The sequence below is a fragment of the Passer montanus genome, unplaced genomic scaffold (genome assembly GCF_014805655.1).
Source record: "Passer montanus isolate IOZ18808 unplaced genomic scaffold, ASM1480565v1 scaffold45, whole genome shotgun sequence".
Taxonomy (NCBI): domain Eukaryota; kingdom Metazoa; phylum Chordata; class Aves; order Passeriformes; family Passeridae; genus Passer; species Passer montanus.
In genome coordinates this window covers 10,175,107-10,195,328 of record NW_024369373.1, presented here as the reverse complement: position 1 = coordinate 10,195,328, position 20,222 = coordinate 10,175,107, and the positions used below count along the sequence as shown (strand labels likewise).

General features: G+C 38.8%; 1 protein-coding gene across 1 annotated transcript in view; it reads left to right on the top strand.

Annotated features, from left to right (window-relative positions):
• TENT4B (terminal nucleotidyltransferase 4B) overlaps positions 1 to 7,196 on the top strand; it is a 39,167-nt gene extending 31,971 nt beyond the window's left edge. Inside the window, 7 exon segments of the mRNA XM_039721351.1 lie at positions 713 to 841; positions 2,107 to 2,320; positions 2,677 to 2,803; positions 2,927 to 3,030; positions 4,674 to 4,861; positions 5,437 to 5,601; positions 6,803 to 7,196. Of these exon segments, the coding sequence (XP_039577285.1) occupies positions 713 to 841; positions 2,107 to 2,320; positions 2,677 to 2,803; positions 2,927 to 3,030; positions 4,674 to 4,861; positions 5,437 to 5,601; positions 6,803 to 6,982 (1,107 nt within the window). The 3' untranslated portion in view covers positions 6,983 to 7,196.
• The last annotated feature ends 13,026 nt before the right edge of the window (positions 7,197 to 20,222 follow it).

The following is a 20,222-nucleotide window of genomic DNA, read 5'->3' as shown; positions in this document are numbered from 1 at the left end:
CTTTCCCTTTAATCTTTTTGCAGTCATGGACATAATGATCTACATTCATCTGTGACACTAAGGAACTTTTTGGCTCTGTGTTGATAAAAGTAATGCTCTGATTGAGCTCTTTTGCCCCTCCTCTGTGAGGGGGGTACAGAGTGCAGGTTGGCCCAGCCTCCACTGCTGTCCCAAAGGTCCTTGTCCAGCACACCTCTTAAGGGAATCCATGCAGATAAACCCTTTAAAGGACCTGTTACCCAAAGGTATTTTGTTTGTTTGAAGATGTTACCTGAGTGTAGTAGTTTTGAAGGGCTTTCTTTAACTCTGGGCATCTGAAGTACTTGCAGGACAGAAATCTCAGTGCACTTTGAGCTACCTCTCAGCTGTAGCAAGAAGGTTTTGTTACAGATGTTGGTATCTCCACAGTTGTTCCTTTGCTATTCTTTTCACTTGTATGAGAAAAGTAAGTGTATATATTCAACCCAAATACCTCTGATTTTATGATGTAATAACTTTTTTCTGTTGTGAGTATCTGCCACCAGAGTCCAACAGGTAAAATACCTGTGTTGGTCACAGGCAGGTCACTGGCCCTTCTCCACTGTTACCAAAAATGATAGGTTAGATTTACAGTTAGCTTAGAGCCAAAATATAATAAAACAGATGGTTTCAGTGTGCTCTCCATTGTATGCATGCATCACAGTATTGTAACAACTTTGTTTTTCTCTTTCAGAAATATCCTGTGTTACCATTTCTAGTTTTAGTATTGAAACAGTTCCTGTTGCAGAGGGACCTTAATGAAGTATTTACAGGTGGAATTGGTTCTTATAGTCTCTTTTTAATGGCTGTCAGTTTCCTTCAGGTAAGTTCAATGGAATTTATCAATGTCACTGTGGTGCCTAAGGACATCACCATAAGAAGGAATTTGGTCAACCCTCAAATTTAATCATTTAAGCTGTCAGTTTTTTGGGGTTGCACCCCCTTTTCATTTAAAATTAGATATGTCCCATCTGTCTTCTGTTCCTTCTCTGGTGCTGATACTTTTGGTACGAAAGGTGTTTAGAATATCTGTTGGTGTGCCAATGCCAGGCACTGATACACATGATTTTGATACACATGATATGACATGTGTCATTCCTAGTAAAACAACTTGAATATTGTATAACTTGCTTGGAACAAGTTCCATAAGGTTGGTGTTAGCTGCAGCTGTCCTTTATTGCACTTGGTCTCCAGGTCACACACCCTGTGTGTCCTCTAACAAATGCAGTGTAATCTTGGTTCTCTGGGTTTCTAAGCTGATCTCAAGCAAACATGTTTTATAACTTCCTCTTAAATCTAATAGAACAAAATGCATGAGCTGAATCTATATTGTTGTGCCTGGGAGAGGGAAATACTGGACAAATATGAAGTGGCTCATTTCTGGCTGTATCAGCCCTGTTGTTTTTCCTGAACTAAATGTTATGTATAACTGTTTTTGTAAGTGTATGTCCATACTTTTCCAGACTGTAATTACTCTAAAACCTGAGCCTGGAACCGGAGCTCGGTGTTTGCTGAGTGCCTTTGCAGTTCCCTGCTGAGTGCAAAAGAAATAAGGGCAACATGCATATAGTTTAAAACCAAAATCTCTCCTAATCCTTTTTTTACTTATGTTGAGTAACAGTACTTCTATTTCCTCACTTAAAAAAATAAATTAAAAAGGTAGGTTTCATATCAGTTACAATTCTGAGCTGGTTTGTCCACTCAGGCTGCTTACTTAGCAGTAGAGGGGATCCTGTGTATAGCTGTGCACATGAGAAGTATTTGTATTGCAGACCCAGGTTTGTAAGTTTTGCTGACCTGCTTTTTCACAAGAACCCTGCCATTAATGCTGGAAGTTCACTTATTGGACTAAAAGTTCAAATGCAAAAAGATTAGTGCTTGACAGCCTTTTTTTGAAGAGGTAGTTATTTTATAAAAGTTGTCATAGCATCTTATTTTAAAGAGGCAAAACTGCTTAATCAAGGGAAAATGCTTTATTTAGACATATCTGTTTTATTATTTTTATTACTGTGTTTAGACATATTTTCTGTGAAAAAGAAAAGAGCTTGAAGTTTTAAAAGAATGAATTTTTTTCTCTCTTCTTAATAGCTGCATCCCAGGGAAGATGCCTGTATGCCCAATGCCAACTATGGTGTTCTTTTAATAGAGTTTTTTGAATTATATGGACGTCACTTCAATTATCTGAAGACTGGAATCCGAATAAAGGATGGTGGCTCTTATGTTGCCAAGGATGAAGTGCAGAAAAGCATGCTGGATGGCTACAGACCATCAATGCTGTACATTGAGGATCCATTACAGCCAGGTATCCCCAGAAACCAAAATGGAATAACAGTACTATTAAATGTTTAATAGATGCACTGCAGGATTTTTTTCCTCGTCATATATTGTACTTGTACCAGAGAATTGCTGGTCTGGACTTCTTTACATCAAAATCCCTGTAGATATTTTAAACCGTTTATGCTAAATAAATAAATAAATAAATATATATATATATAGCATAAAGCATAAATATTTATGCTTTATGCTAATCCTGTTCTACAAGAGGTGGCTGCAGTTAGTTGGGACTCAAGCACAATTTTTAAAACATTACTGCCTCCTGCCTGAAAGCTGATAACCACAGTTTCAATCTTACTCATTTATTTATATTCTTATTTTAAGGTAATGATGTTGGGAGGAGTTCCTATGGTGCCATGCAGGTGAAGCAGGCTTTTGATTATGCCTATGTTGTTCTGAGCCATGCAGTTTCCCCAATAGCTAAATATTATCCTAACAACGAAACAGAAAGGTAAAGACTCCAAGTCTAAATCTCTGACATTCATTGCTTATATTTTCCTGTGTCTAAAAATTAATTGTGGTGATGGTTTTGTTTGTTTTTTGGTTTTTGGTTTTTTTTTCTCCTGGTTTGCAGTATATTAGGGAGAATAATTAGAGTAACACAAGAAGTGGCCACATACAGAGACTGGATATCCAAGCAGTGGGGAATGCAAAGCAGAACAGAATCTTCATGTAATGGTGAGTTTTGACTCAGCAGGGCTGAGGGGGGAAACTTCTTGCAGATTTTGCTTGTATAGATTGCTTTTGCCTCACATTAGTCAATGTGTGCATCTTAGTAGCAATTTCCTTTTTTTGTTCAGTATTCCTGTCTTTTCATCCAGAAAAGTTAGATTTGTACAAGAGTAAAATGTCCCCATCTTTATTGTACAACACTAGATTTGGTTAGTAGAGAGATCTGTAAAGAGTGCTGCCTTCCAAAAAGACTTTGGAAAAACTTCCAATTTAAATTACCACATTGTCACACTTCCTTTGTCCTTTAAATGTGGACAAAGTTTTAACAAGAATTACTGGGCATGCCAGTTTAAATCTGAATCCTTAAATTCTGCATTATTGATATTCATTTTAAGGTCTGACGTACTGTATGTTTAAGGAAGCAATACTTAAGCCAGGATTCACTATGTAAGTGGAAGAAGTCTTTTAAACGGAAAAGTCCTGAAAATTCATTTTAAGGTCTGACGTACTGTATGTAGTATCAGTCATGATCTTGTTTTTAAAAAATAGAAACACACAAAATCTAGCCAGAGAACTTGGTGACAATGCCTTTTGGACTCACATTGCCCATCTGCTGACTTCAGCAGTCAGTTGCCACCCTCTTTTGGTGCAGGTGTATCTGCTGTCTGGAAGTTTTCAAACTAGAATTAATTTTGATACTCTCCAGTTAATTTTAGAATGTTTCCTGTCAGAAGTGTTCTCTTGTTAGTGATTAATCAGAGAAGATGTTTCAAGGACCCGTTCTTTTGGCTAGGCTGGGATTTCTTTTACTTGTTTTTGAACTAGTGTGAATGATTTGTCAGCTGGATGTGCTCTGTGCCATTGGGCTGTCAGCCTGCAGGCCCTGGTGGCCCTGCTGTCCCTGGGAATGGCAGACAGCCAGTGCTCTGTCCCAGGAGCTCCCATCACCTCCCTTTTAGCTGCCTGTGTGCATGGACATCATGTAAATCTCTACCTCCTAAGAGTCTTACTTCAGATGAAACAGCAGTCATAAAAAAGAACCCTGTGTTAAGGAAGTAACGGTGACAGTAACAGTGGTTGTTTTGTTTATTTAGTTCACATTTAAGTTCCAATTCTTTTTTTTTTTTTTTTAATGGAGGGCATAGTGAGATATGAGAGTTCTGTATCTTGAGTTTTCAATGTAGGAAACCCTACAAAGCAAGGAGGCTTATTTGGGGTTCTTCGGATATTAGCAGCTGCAGCAGAAGAAAAACTGGAGTTGCTGAGTATTGGACATAGAGGAACAGAATTAAACCTGTGCATTTGAGTGCTGTTGAAGCGTGGCATGAAACAATCTACAGCAGCACATCTGAACTTTGTTAGTGCCTTTTCCCACATCTTCTGCCCCCAATTTCCATCTCAGACCATGGCAATGCTCAGTGCATTAATGGATCCTGTCAGGAAGCTCTGGGAGGAGCTGGCCTGCAGTGCTCACACACAGAGGCACTCACGTGTGCCTGCATGGATTTAGGGTGTGGATGTGAGCAGGTGTCTGTGAGTGTCCTGTAGGATGAAACACATATTTTGTAGGGGGTTTATATTAAAGACCCCAAGGCAACATATTTTTTGCATTTAAATGTGTGGTGATGCTTCTGTTTTGTTTTTACTAGGTAATGGAGTAACCTTGATAGTAGATACTCAGCAGCTGGACAAATGCAACAATAATCTTTCTGAAGAGAATGAAGCACTGGGAAAACCTAGAAATAAAACTTCAGAAACACTTAGTAAACATTCTTCAAATTCTTCATCAGGTCCTTTATCATCATCATCATCCACACTGTCCAGCTCTAGTGATGTAGTAAGTACTGGAGGTTTTCTGACTCTGCTTTTTAATATTTCTTTGGTGTTTTTCCCTCTGATTTATATTGTCACAAAATACATTTTAGGAGCTCACAATCCTAGTCAGTTAATTCATCCAGAATCCTAACTTGCATAAGATGTTAATTCTTATGCAATTTGTACACATACAAGTTGCAGTGTGTTTTTGACACAATACATGTAGAAAGTGAATATATAGACACAAAGTTCCACAGCCCTCTTTTCTCTGGGAAAAATGTATTTCAAAAGTAAAACAGACTGGTAGTCCTAAGCCACATGCTTTGATAAGCAAACAGGCCAAAAGCTTTGGAAAAGATCTGTTTGGGAATTTTACTTAAAAAATGAAAGGCAGATCTCAAAACCAGAATCACACATCAATACATCTTTAAATCTGTTTTACTTGATAAGAATTCTGGATTGAAAGAATTTTAATATCTAGTAAAATAAACAAGTTTTCAGTTTTTTCCACTGTTAACTTTATTTTTAAAGGAAAAATCACTTTTAGAAATACTCATTCTTAAGAAAAGCTCACTAATCCTTTACATTTTCCTGAAGGATTCTGATGGAACACCTTGCAAAACCTCTAAACAGTTGAGTTGTCGTCAGTCTACCACAAACAGAGTGGGGTCACAAGAAGTGTCACTGGAATCCTCCCAGTCAAGTGGGAAAACACAAAATAGCCAAACAGCCAATACATCCAGCAACACGAACAAATCTCAGGTTTGTGAAATGTTTGAAAGCAACAACTGTGTAGATTATTTGAATATTACACATATCCCCCTGGAAGGGTAACTTGTTCTGGAAAGGGAGCACTGCATTTTTCACCTCCCTTTTGCCCCATTAAAAGTTTCCAAACACTGATTGTATGTAAAGCCACCTGGTTCTCTGTTAAGCTTGCACAGATGAATTTGCAACCGTGGCTTTCCCAACTTCAAAACAGATGAAGTTGGTCTGACTTGTACACCAAATTTGCCAGAGGTATTTAGCTGTGTTGCACCCATTTCCTCCTTTGCAAAAAGCACATCAGTCCAGTTTTGATTGCAAAATTTGAGAAATGAGGTGTGCCTACACTCAGTGAAAGCAGTTAGCAAAAATGTGTGTTTAAAACTCTGACTGGCTGCTCTTTTAGCTGTTGATACTTGTTGATCTGTCTTCCACTAAGGGAGGTGAAGATTCTTTGTGATACATAACATTCACCCTCATTTTCCTCTGTAGCCAAACATCCTTATGATGACACCTATCAGACCTTATGCATTTAGATTTCCCAAGCTGAGGAATGCTTCAATATTCTGGGAATATTCTATGCCTCTATATACAATATACCCTGGATATATGCAGTTTAAATTCTTACACTTTTTCAGAAATTAGATCTTTTATGTTTGAAACATAGTCCAGAACCTTCTGGAATATTTTCCTTGAAAATTATTCTGAAGACATGCCTCTTACTTGCTGGTGATCTGTCTTCTGACAAGACAATTTACATGCCTGGCCTTGGCTATGCTATGAGCATGTGTTTGTGTTATTGGGCAGAACTAATTCCAGGCTGGAACGTGCATGCCCATGATCTGACACACCCCATCTCTGAAAAGATGTGGCATAAAATCAGTACTGAATCAGATTTGAGCAATGTTCCTGTGTTGTCTTGGATTATGGACATTTCTGTAAAGTACCTTTATACTTCCCAAAATTCCAAGTGCTGTGCTGTACTCTGCACTTGTTTGGGGCTAGAGGTGAACGTTTGTTTGCACGCACCCAGGTGGGAGATGGGCTCTGCAGTGCTGTGTCTCAGGCTCCTCCTGGCACAGCAGTTGCCAGGTGTGCTGCTCTCAGGAGCCACCGTGCTGGTTGTGCAGAAGCAGGGCTGTGATTGCCGTGCTGTGTCCCACTGGCAGGGATTTACCATGTTCTCTTTCCTCCACAGCATGGATCCGCACGGTTGTTTCGCTCTTCTAACAAAGGCTTCCAAGGTCCAACAAACTCAAGCCATGGTACCTCAGTCACAAACAAACAGCACCAAGGCAGCAAATCACACCATCAGTTTTTCCACGGCAAAAAGAGGAAACACAAGAGGGATGCAGCCCTGTCAGACCTTTGTAGATAGTTGCCTACTTTATGACTGTTCTTCTGTGTGCAATGATCTCATGCTACAGGATAGTTTGATAGTGACTCCTTGGATCTCTTCTGGAGCTTCAGACTGTTCAGACATAGATTAGCAACTGCATTTTTTTTTCCCAGCTCGCCACGGAACGGAACATGAAGATTGATCACTGCAAAAAAAAAAAAAAAACAAAAAAAAAAAAAAAAGGGAAAAAAAGGAAAAAAATTAATTTTTTTAAATGAGGAAAAAGGCTGCTCATTTGATAAGTCATATGCTACAACAGGGTCATTTAGGATATAAAAGCTTGAATGTAAAATAAATGTATTTCCCATCAGCTCATGCTGACCTGTAGAGATAGTACTCAGTGTGTCTAGGGGGTGGTAACAAACAAATAAAACACAAAAAATAGGAAAAAAAAGGCAAAAAATTGTATTTTGAGGGAAACCCAGCCTTTAAAGGTGAAAGTAATTTGTGCATGATTTTTTAATTATTTTTGCATATACTTACCATTTTATTGTGTATATATAGATGACCATATAGGAAAACTGACATTTGTAATAGTGGATTTGTTAATACTTTTTACATAACATTGCTGTTTAAATTGTAAACATAAATTTTTCTCAGGATTAGTTTGGAAAATAATCTGAATTGTCATCTTAACATCCATATAAAGAGACATTACTAGTTATATTGCTCAGAATTTCTTTTCTTGGCATTTGGAAGATCTCATAGAACTTCTGATCTGCAAAAGCTGTTCCTCTGAAAGAAAGGTTTATGGTGACAAATGAAGATTTTCATTTGTATAAAGTGTACATGTACTTTGTGTAGACACTGAGCTTGTCATCTCTGAGAAGTAACCTTCACCTTGTTTTCTAGAGTGCCATCATTTCAGGCAATGGGGTTTTGTAGTTGCATCCTTCTCTTCCTCCCCTTAGTGGTCTCTCCTTGACCCTTCCTTCTTTTTTTTAAAGAAACAACAAAAGGCCACTTGGGGTTTGGTTTTGGTTTTGTTGTTTTTTTTTTTTTTTGTGGGTTTTTTTTTTTTTTTTTTTTTTTTTTTTGTTCAGTTGATGGTGGTGATTGTTTTCTTTTTGTTTTGTTTTGTTTTTTGTTTTTGTTTTTTTGGGTTTTTTTGTAGTTTAAAAAAAAGCAAAACAACAAAACTCAGTTTGTTACAGACGTTTGCATTCCTGGGCTGCTTTAATCCCATGCCTCCTTGTTTGTGCCTTTCCTCCCCCTTTCAGGTCTGGGTTTTTTTGTCTTTTATATTTTTGCTAACTCCTGTAGGAGATGATAACTGTTGAAGCTTTAAGTAAATTTTACAATTAAAGTATTTTTTTCTCACTCCCCTCTTAGGCATTTTTATATATACACTTAATTATTAAAAACAAAACAATTTCAAATAATGAAATATACTTTATATTGCCTTAAAGACCCAAACCTTTCATATCTCATAATATCTCTTCATTGACCTAGTTCTCATTTCGTTGAAACTCCACGTGTGTGTGGTTCAGTCACATCACAAGTCGAGCTTGCAGTACCTTTGATGCCATGAATGCGAATGAAATGGAAAATTGCACTCACAGGCATAGTTTGGAGCAGGAGTGGGGACACTTCAGTGGTAGAGAGTTAAGTGGCATTTACTTTCACATATTTCTGTAAAGAGGAGAGTCTGTACTTGGCATACCTGACTGTATTAAATGCAGCAGTTCTGAGATGATGCTTTTATAAAAAGTACTGTTAGCTTTGAGAAACTTTTTATATACATTTACAGAATACTACAGACCAACCTGACCTTTATGGGCACTAATGAGTGCAATGATTTTTAAAGTAAAATGAGACCAGAACCAATGTTATCACTTAAATTAATAAACATTTTCAATGTGTTAAAGTGTTTTACTTCAAAAAGGAAAATATATATATATATTCCAAAAATACAGCAAGTCATAACATTTACTCCAACACTAAGCTTAAGTGATGTTAATTTGACAATTTTTTTTTAATTTTTAGAGTCATATTTTAATTTGATCAGATAATTTTATCAAGATGTTCAGCTTTTCTTCATAGAAACTAGTGAAAGTTGTACCACATTATGCATAGTCACTATTTATTTTGTTTTAGATTATTGTGAATGTGTAGACTTATGTTCACCGCTTAGGGAACAATTATTTATAAATTATATTAATCCAGTATTGTTAGCTGCTATTAGCAAAACTGTTCCAAAACTTAATACTTGCAAAGATCTGTATCGCATTTACCACACTGAAGTGTTTTTAAAAGAATCACCCTCATTGTTGAAAGCAAATGTACTCCTAGGGTGCAGATATTAGTGTTCCAATAAGCATGTGATAATTTTAAGGTGGTGGTAGCGGGAAGATAATCTTGATTCCATTGGGAATCTTAGGTTTGCCTCAATTTATGGTTTTCATAAATTTAATGGAAAAAAGCTTTTCCTGGACTGCTCAAGTTTCTTTTTGGTAAACAGTATCTTTCTAAAAGAAAAAAAAAAAAAAAAAAAAAAAAAAAAAAAAAAAAAAGCATGAAGGAAAAATTGAGGCATTTTACATTGCCTCAAATGACCAGCATTGTATTCATAAAATACTGTATATCTTGCAAAACTTTATTTAAACGGAACAGTTGAACTGTTCGTTTTTCAATCTGAAGTAAAATACTTTCAAGACCTTTTAGTTTGCCTGCTCATTTGTCTTGTACATTTCATCTCTGTATTTGACTCAAGTCTAATTCCTTTTTGAGTTTCAATACTTTTGTGAAGATTTTGTGAATATATGAAAAAAAATAAATGTTTAATCTAACTACTGCAGTTTATCACCATTCTTGACACCCTCTCTTCCCCTTCACAGCACTGTGGAAAGAGTTACTCGAGTAACATTTTTTGGTAGGATCAGGATTCTTCCCCAGCTGCGTCCTGGAGTTTGGAAGCTGATCTTGTTCAGGTGGCCCTGGTCTCTGCTGGTTTTCCTTTCAGGAAAGCTGGAACAGACTCTGTAAGCCTGAGAATGAAAGGAAGGTGATACATGTGTACAGATTTCTTAATGTATGTTTTTTGTCTAATTTTCATCCTCAAATACATAGGAAACTTACAGAAGGACCCAGGTTCTTTTTTTTCTGAAATTGGCTGCAGGGTGGTGTTGCAGCTGCAGGGCAGCAGCTGCTCAAAGCTGTCATGCTGAGGGGGTTTGATAGAACTATTCAAGAGTTAATTGGATTTACTTCCAGCTAAAATCCATGTTCAGCAGTTCCTGAAGCACAGCTGATGTTACTGAAGTGTGTTCTTGTCCTTCCCTGGGAGACGTGCACATACTGCAGGTTCTGGTAGTTTTCCGTCTGGTAGTCCACTGCACACTATTGGAAATAGATAAATAAATAAGCTGAAATGTTTGTATATCTTCCTGTTTGGCATTAAATTGGTTTGCTGAGGCTCTTTTAATATCAAATGGTGTTTATGGTTAAAAATGTATGTATTTTTTAATTGACAGTCTTCTCCCTTGTGGCAGATAAGAAGCTGAAATGTAAGTAAATCTTCCTGTTCATGAGACACAGCTTGATTTCTGTTTTGTCAGAATTTACAGCTCAGGTTTTTAAATACTAAAACCAAACTTGTTTTCCTAGAACTAAATCTTTAGAAAGTAATTGCAGTCCAGTGCCTGGTGACAACTTTTTAAATGTACTTTCAAAATGGGCCTTTTCCATTTTATATCTGGAAGCATCATGAGTATATCCTAAATATAATGTGAGCAGATGGTTAGAAAATACTCTTACCTGGAAAATGTGTTGTAAATAAATGCAGCCAGCCATTTCACATCTTGATGGATGCTAAAACTCATGATAGATCTTAAAACAGAATGTTTGACTCCAACTTTATTTCCTAAAGAGTAAAAGTCATAGGAGATAAAGTGTGTAATTACTCAAGAAGGGAGTATATTTAATTTTTTTGTTACAACCTCTAAATAGGTAATTAATTATTCCAGTTACTGTTAAAGGACAAAAAGTGATTATTCTGCTGATTCCTAGAACTTGGTTCTTTTGCTTAACAGTGCAAAATAATTTTCTAAGAATGAAGTTTAGTATGTCTTAAAACTGTTTGTCTTGAAAGTGCAGATTTTGAGAGCTTTATATTTTACCTAATCTGTAGTGGTTTCAAAAGTTTTCCTCAAAAATGTTTTCTAGGATCAGTGACCTAAATGTGTGTCTTGACTGTATTTCCACAAGTTATTTACTAGCAGTTCTGACAGATACATTATTCATGATTTCATCTACAGATTGAAAACAGATTTGCTGTTCTCATGGTGCTTAATTTCTTCATGGTTGTAGATTTTCCTGTGCCAAAGATCTCTTAGGCTCTTCCCTGTAGTAATTTTCTCTGAAGCCTAATGAACTAACCTTCAAAGTTGATTTGTTAGGATGTTTGAGATGATCCCAGGGAAAGAAATATCTGACACCAGGAATCCTTTGCAAGTTATTTCATGTCCTGAGTAACACAGGAATTCAAATTGAAATGGCTTTATTGCGTCTTTACAAGCCCAAAGTTTCTGTCAAATATCTGCTTGAAAAGAAAATAGAAAGGAAAGAGCCAGAAAGTGGCTGTTACTTGGGCATGGTAGTGCTAGATCAAATTAATGTGCATTTCAGATAACTCTAAAATTTAGATCCGTTATTTTTTGAAAGCTTTGATTTTAATTCTTTGTGTATTTAGTGGCTGGCCCACCATGATAATTTGATTAATCTGTGGACTGCAAAAACTTGTAAGAGAGAAGTGTGGTGCCTTTGTTGGGCATCTTGGCCCTGCTGTGCCATGGCCTTTCTCTTGGCAACAGGCAGCTCAGAGGTGGCCTGTTCCCATTTGCTCCTTCCTGTAGCAGTGCAGGATATGGATGAAACTGGGCAAGAAAAAGGATGTGAATTTTATTTTGCTGCAAGTTAATTGTTGAAAGCTGATGGGATCCTGAAAATCATTTAAATCCACCTATAAGTAGAGGAAGATGAAAAATCTTGGGTATCCTCTGCATAAAAGCCATTTGGAGGAATGCCATCTTTCTGCTTCCAAGGTGCATGGAAGTGAGGTGCCCTGGGGATTCTGGTGGGTCCCTTTGCTCAGGGATACCCAGTGACCTCAGCAGAGAATCTCTTGAAGGTGTCTCTGCTCTGTAGCAGGTCTAAATAGCTCTTGGCATTTGAAACTTGCTGCATTGAGTTTCCTAATCCTTTTTCAATTCTGAGCCCACCCTTTGTTTTTTGGTGCTAAATGTGACATTTTCCAAAAGCTGTCCAACGGGTTATAGTGAAGCACAAAGGGGATGCAGATCATTAGTGCTTTAAGAAGGGTATTTCCTGCTGCTGCTGCAGCTCTTTAAAGGAAAATAGGCCAAAACCCCTTTGACTGAGCAGGCTGAAGTAGGAATATGACCCCTTAGCCCTCACATAGCCATATTTGAAGCTAGTTTCCATGTAAATTATTTGACCATCTAATGTTGGATGTGAGGCTGACTTGTTTAGTGAGTCTGTATAATGAAGTCCTGCTTTCCCATAGTGCAAAACTCTGCCAGAAAAAAAAACACTTGACTGCAAGGGCTGGCTTGTAAAGAATGCATTTGTGTGGTGGTAGAGAAATCTGAGGAACCGTGAGTGTAGATTTGGTGAGTGCTGTGCTTGTTTAAAATAAATAAAATGCTCTTGTGCGGGTATATGAAAAGACCTTTGCTTCTGTATGAAGCAATGTTTGACTCTTGAGTTTAAAGATCATTAAGCAATCAAATGCTTCTGAATAGCTGCTGGTGAAGCTAATCTGCCCTCTCGGCTGCATTTTCCCAGGTCTAAAGTTCATTTGTTGGGCTAGATTTGGTGACAGCAAAATCTGAAAATAATCCTGGTTCAGATTGCTCGCTTATGCTGCCTGGCAATGTAACACAAAAATATCTGATCTGAATTTAAAGCTCCCATCTTAAAAAAACACCAAAATCCCCAAACAAATACATCTTCCTGGTCTGTACACAACATATTATTGCACCAGGAGTGTGAAGAAATATTTTTTTTTAAAAAAATAACATGATGTGGTTTAGGTGAAATGTGCATTAATGGTTGCTGTTTGCATTTCCCTCCTCCTGTGACCTATTTCCAAACAGGACTGTTGTTCAGTCTTAAAATAAACAGGAGGCTGATTAAGGCTGGGCTGGGGTTTTGTCCCTCTTCACTAAAGTGGATCTTGAATCAAGCTCCTTTGTGGTTGCCTGGTAATCAGTAACTATGAAAAGACATTCTCAGTCAGAAAAATCAATGGCAAACCCAACAGCAGGTAGAAATCTTTCATATTGTCTTCCTTTAATGCATGTTTGCTTTTCCTTTTCAAAATTTTTCATGATGCATGGGAGGAATAACTTATAAAACAATGTACTTATTTCTATAAGATTCTTTTCATCCCAAAGTGTCTTACTAGCCCAATGTTATGATATCAACTTATATCCATCAAGACAATGTCATAAAGCATAATTGCTGACAATTTCAAGTATGTCTGACCTGCAGTGTGTGCCACCCTGTATAATTTCTGTGCGGTGTTTAAACCACCAACTCCAGCTACAAAAGGTCGTTTGAAGGCTCTGGCTTTATAAAGGTTTTTGAACGCAGACAGTAGCACCTTCAGGTAGTGGTAACTGCCCACAGAATCCCACTGAGCTAAGGGTAGAACTGAGAGAACTGAAATTTCTTGCAAAAAGATATTGGGACAGTGTTAGTGGGGTGGAAAGCCAAGGGGGTAAGAGCAATGCTGGCTCCAAGGAAGAGCAGCCCTGGCCTTTTCTGTTGTGCACAGGGCAGAGACCACACTGCCCTGGACCTGCTCTCCTACACCAAGAGCTTTAACAAGTCAGCACTTCTGAGCTCTTCAGAGCAAAGGCACATGATGGTCTGTCAGAAACAGAATGAACTCCTTGGGGAGTACAGGCAAATACAGATGCTGGGAATCTGGAAGCTGGGGCATTAATGTGAAAAAGAATAAATCCAACCTTTGCAGTTACAGAGAGATCTGGTCTGGTAATTTTACCTAGCATGGACAGTCTGATTTTTAAAAGACAAACCAAAACAACACCTAAATCTTCAAATGCATTACTGCACTTAATTTCTATTGAATAAAGTGATATTTTATGTTACAATTTTAGAGGAGTACTCTTAAAGTAAAAGCTATAGAAAAGAATAACAAGTCATGAAATAATGCAGTTCTATAGTTTCTGTAATTATTTTGTAATTATATAATTATTTTGCTAATTATCACACTTAGACATAAAAACCTGTCCACAAAAACCCAGTAGCTGTGAACTATAATTACTGTCTTTGTAGATTTGTGAAAGTCTTAATATTCTGGTGCTGTTTAGTGAGGGAAAACTACAACAGACAATCGTGATGAGATGGTGAAACACTAAAAGGACATAAATTAGGACTGATTAATGTTTCTCAGATGTCATTATTGTAAAGTTATTTATTTTAATTTCTTTTATAACTTCTTCATCAGTGTCTCAGTTTTTACAGGCTTTTCCTACCCTTGTGCCTCATCTGGCCTGCACATCACATCACAGCTGTCCTGTATCCCAAAGTGGCTGCTGGCCTCACTTGAGATTAATTTTTATGAACTGGATGGATCCTTTTTAAAGAACACAGAGTATCCATTTGAGATACAGTCCTGTTAGAAGCTAGCCAGGTTTTTTTCCCAGTTCAGTACTTTATCCACATTGAAAAAAATTATTCTAATGCCAGTACAACCAACTATCATGTGGACATGCTAAAGCACCAGGCAATCCTTACCTCATTAAATTAAACCATCACTGCCCATCTGATTTCAGTTAATAATGTGTTGTACTCAAAACAAGTGTAGTGAAGATGCAGTATGAACATAATTTTAATGTTACTATATCAACAAATTCTAAGATTTTATTGCAAAGGAGAGAAACCTTCGCTGTTGGAAATTTGAGGTCACTCTTCTGCCTTGCTCTAAGAATTACCACAGCCTGGTTTTGTTGAATGCAAGGGGAGTTCTTCCACTGATTTCACTATAACAAGCAGGACTCTGTGATTTCAGGATATTAAGAAAGTATTTTCCACTTTAGTCCCTCTCAGGTTTGGGGCAGTTATCATATTGGTTTGTTTGAAAATACCAACTGCTTGGAGGAAAACACACTCTGTTTCTCAGCATAGAGGAAAACAAAGGTAGAGCTATGTTTTTGCTTTGTATTCTCTCTTTTAAAATCCCCATTGTGATCCAAATAAACTAATCTCCAAGAAGTAAGCTACTTCAGTAAGCTCAGTGAGATAATATAAAAGGCTACATCCTCAAGTGATAGAAATAATTTTTGCTTCATTGGTTTCACTATAAATAGAGCTACATTGATTTAATCAGATGAAGTTTGTCCACACACATTTAAAATTGATTTGTAACAGGGTTGGGTGGGTTTAGGTTTGTTGGTTTTGTTGTTGTTATTGTTTTTTAAATCCATGTTTCCTAGTAGATTCTTTTAGAACTTTGTGTTCTACAATTGTATTCCAATTTACGTAAGAGCATTTTCTCCTAATCACACGCATGGTCCATTTGTTCCTTACTGATTTTTCCAAAGTATTCTTCTTTTCTTTCCAGTAGAGAAGTAATACTAATGCAGAGATACTGAAAGTGCAAATTGAAAACAGTTAGCTAAATAGTTTTATCATTTACTGTGAGCATAAAACGATCTGTTCTTTTCTGTGTTCTTTCAATCAATAACATCTTCCATTCTGTGACAAGCTCCACCTGCAGCGTTAGAGCCCCTGATAGGGAAATGGCCTTCTTTTCATTTATTTTCCTTTCTTGTGTAACTTACCAATTAATAAAAACAGTGACTCCTCAATAAAGACCATCTAACAGTTTTCTAGGAAGGCACAGATTGGGTCCTCTGTCATTGTTGAGAGTAATTAAATTTCTAGAAGAAAATACTCAATTTTATTACAGGTCAGCTTGAGTATACAGAAAGATTTGAAGTCCAGGGTGATCTATAGCCCTTGGTTCAGTACAAATCACACCTGCAAGTCAGGTAAAAAGATTTAAGCAATTAGCCAACCACAGATTTTTCAAGGAATAATGTGTTTTCTCGTTCTGGAGATAGAATCTTAAGCATGAACAGGAGAGGAGATGCAGGTGGTTTTTTTGGTTGTTAATCCAAGTATTCAAACAAAACTTCCTAGCCCAGGTTCTGGAGCTGCAAGTGGTGGGAATTGTATTCCTAAGTCCTTCAGTTCCTCTGGGAAACTCTGCATAAGCTCCTCAGTCACACACTTGCACTCTTGGTACCTTCCCTAATTATCATTTCCCAGTGCTGTGAGCTTGAAGATTTCTTTGGAGTCTTTCTTTCTTTGTTGTCCCACTAACTTTAATGAAGACTGGAGTGCTAGAAAGCATGATCCTCCTTCCAAGTCAGCCAAGAGTCTTTGACAACTTTAAAACAAATAACAAGAGACCTGAATAGCTTTTCATGTCCCCAAAGACACGTGTATGACATCTATTGCTCTGTTTAGAGAAAGCAGCAAACTATTCCCCAAAGTTTGGTCAATTGATCCAAAAACCAAAAGTGCAAACCACGTAACAGCAGTGAAACTCTGCCTTCTCTTTGGCCAGGCCGATGCAGTGAGGTGCTCATGCATTTAGCAGCATAAACCTAAGGGTCTTCAGCAATTAATTCTAATGTTGCCCTGAAAATAAGGGTGACAGCAATGCAGCAGCTCTAAACAGTGTCTTACTACATCCTTCCTAAGCATGGCGTGTCTAGCAGGTTGGGATTGTTCTATTATTAGATATCTTTACAGGAAATAGCAAATAATTTACTCCAGTTGTTTGTCTCATTCTCTAAATTGATCAGTGGCTGAAGAGAGTGGAGTGTGTGCGGATGCACATTGGTAAATAGATGCTAAATCTCATCCAAAACAAACAAACAAACAATATTCTAATAAATACTTCCTACTGTAGAGCTCATTAAAAACATTACATTTCTGTCTTTCTGAATCAGAATCATGAAACTAGTGACGAAAAGCAGAAATTATGGTTGTCTTGGTCACGGTTTCTGGGTATTTGAGGAACTAGTTAAAGGAAGCATGGTAAAGTGTGCTACCCTACCCATGCTGTAGTGTTGCAGGACCTCAAAGGAGTATTTGAAATGAGTGAATATATTAAAAGTCTACCTGCTAATTTCACAAGTACAACTCCACATATTGTGATACTTTATGTCTAACCAACAAAAGAGTTTGCTCTATATTAATTTTCAAATTTTTCCTAAAGGTTTAAAATAATATTTTCTGAGGTTATATTCCTGATTTGCTTTTGTCACATATTTATCTGGTCAGCAACCACTCTGTGAGTCCTAACTGACTCATTTATGGGAACACTGAAAATCTGAGTGTTGAAACATTTTGCAAGTAAAATTATTTAGAACCGAATGCTGTCATCCTCTTTACTACTATGAATAGTGCACGCAAAAAATGAAGGTAGGTTCAACCCATGGTAACTTACTAAGAGAAAAATGTAAACCCCTCACATGAGACTTAGACTTGAAGTTGACTATTTTCTATCTCTGCTTCTTTTTAAAATAGTGATTTTTCTCTGTCTCATAGTGATTCATGGCCCTGGGTACTGTGGCAGTGTACATTGAAGTACACATCTGAATTGTACAAAACAGGCTCCTGTGATGCTCCATAACTCACTTTGCAGCTACATTTGTTTTAAGCATCCTATCTACAAATAACTTACACAGAAAACTAAAAATTTTATTACATTTTTATCAGCAAATGTGTTGCATTTTAACAAAATCTCTAAAACTATTGGTGATATTGTTATCCAGTTCAATCTTGAGGAAGATTAGATTTGTATGTTTAATACTCTGACTTTATACATTCAATATGCACATGTCATTGTAGAGCTGTTGGATATTTTTATAAGCAGGAACTTGAAAATAATAATGATTGCTTGTCTGTGAAGAAAACTTTAACAGAAGCAAATACAACCCTAAGAATTGCTGTACTCAAATTTGGACATTTCAGGAGGACCTCCAATGAAGGGCTAAATTTCCACAGTATCCGACATTTACAGCTCCCACATTTGCATAGGAAATTTATTTTGGATTAATTTACAAGGGCAAAGAAGCCACTGAAAGGACAGGTGAGACGCCGTCACTTTGCTCACCCGGGACAGAGCCTTGTGCTGGGCGGCGGCGCTCGCAGGCTGCCAGCAGTGCCAGCTGCTCTCCAGCAAGGGGTGGTAGCATCTGCCCTGAGAGCCAGCCCTGTGTGCCTCGGCTGCCGGCCTGAGAAACCTCAGCAGCACAAAAAAGAACGGGGGAACTCTGAATATGACACGTGCAGGAGGCAGTGAACTGGATATTAGTTTCCAAATATTTGGGGTTTTTTTTCCTTCCCCCCCCCCCAAATATGTTACAGTAATTGCTGATATTTTAAGTGTAATCTGCACAACAGTGTACATAAAGCACTTGGAGTGCTTTGAAGCTGCTGCAATTTAAAAACCCCTACAACGTCAGTCAGTCGTGTTGAATCATGCAGGAATTTTAGATCTTAGTCTGGGATAGCGAATACTTCTTGTGGATATACAGAAATGACGTTAATCTGTGTACTCGGAAGGTCCACAAAATTCTGATGAAGTGATAAATTGAGTCCATCTGTTCTGAAACTACTCCATTTATGATCTCAGCAGAACAATGTATTTTCCATTTCCTGCAGTTTTTAAAATCTTATTATCTAATCCAACTTCCAGTGAAGACAATTCTTTTAAACAATCATTTTACTGGAAGATCCTTCTCTTTTCCCCTAAGAAATGGTGTGAACAGCCTGTGCACTGCTTCCATCTGAATGCTCCTCTAATTTCCGAGTGCTTTTGGACACTAGGTCCAAAACAGGAACGGGAAGACCAAGGTATGATTAGGTACCCTGCCCAAGATTTCACATGGAAGTGTTGCAGGGCAGGGTTCAGAGGAGCAGAGTCCAGCTCTCTTGCTGCTCAGTCCTGTGCCTCAGGTACGTAACCACTTCTCCAGCTGTATTCCTTATTTGTTGTCTCACATTGCTGAAACTGGATTTAAATTCCTCCCCAAAATTCAACTTAAAATCATCCTCAGACAACACAGCCTTTCCTATTTCCCCAGCAATATCGTAAGAGGAGCTGAGAGAGCCACAGAAAGCTGCTGTGCTTGTGATGCGCGCACTGAGCTGCTGCTCCCTCCGCGAGTCAGCTGCAGCACATCACTCGGGCCTGCCGAGAGGGGAAAGCAGCAGCTGGCTGGCAGGGCACAAACACACCCCGTGTTTAGTGACTGAGGTATTGCTGCACTCATGGTGCGGCCATGGATGACTAACACACGGCTGTAGCTGCAGGTAGCCAGGCACACACCTGCCTGCCATGGGCTGCCAGTGACTAACAGCTCAGATAAGCTCAATCAGAAAATCCATGGAAATCAGCATTTCTTTCTGCTGCCTCCAGTGAGCTTTGCGTTGGACTTGAGGTGTGGTAGAGCCGGGCTCCATCTGAATTAGTGGCCATATGTTGGTGGCTTGATGCTCTGAGGAATGACTGCCAGCCCGGTGAGACTCCCAGGGAGCAGTCTGGGGGACCCAGTGGAGCAGAGGTGCTGTGGGACAGCATGGACAGGTCCCTCATGTGCAGCCTGGGGACACAATGGAGCAGAGGTGCTGTGGGACAGCATGGACAGGTCCCTCATGTGCAGCCTGGGGACACAATGGAGCAGAGGTGCCGTGGGATGGCATGGACAGGTCCCTCATGTGCAGCCTGGGGACACAATGGAGCAGAGGTGCTGTGGGATGGCACAGACAGGTCCCTCATGTGCAGCCCGGTCAGGTCCCTGGTTCCCGGGTGCCACCTGCCTGTGACCAGGTGGGGAGCCCTGCCAGAACCAGCACGGCAGTGGCCAGATGTAAAAAACTGGCTGTAAACTTTTGTATTTTTCAGAGTCCTGGGCAGAATTTTGTTTCCACCGCTGTACAGCGTGAACGCTGATGCGGGGACCCACGGACCCCCCGAGCCGTGCGGGACGGGGCGCTGCAGAGCTGAGGGGGGAGGCCCTCACGGTGGGGGAACCCCTCACGACGGGGGAGCCCCTGAGGGTGGCAGGGAGCCCTCGGGCCGGCCCCCGGCGCGGGAGGAGGCCGAGGCAGGAGGGGCGATGCCGCCGCGGTCCCGCCCTCGCCGCGCCGG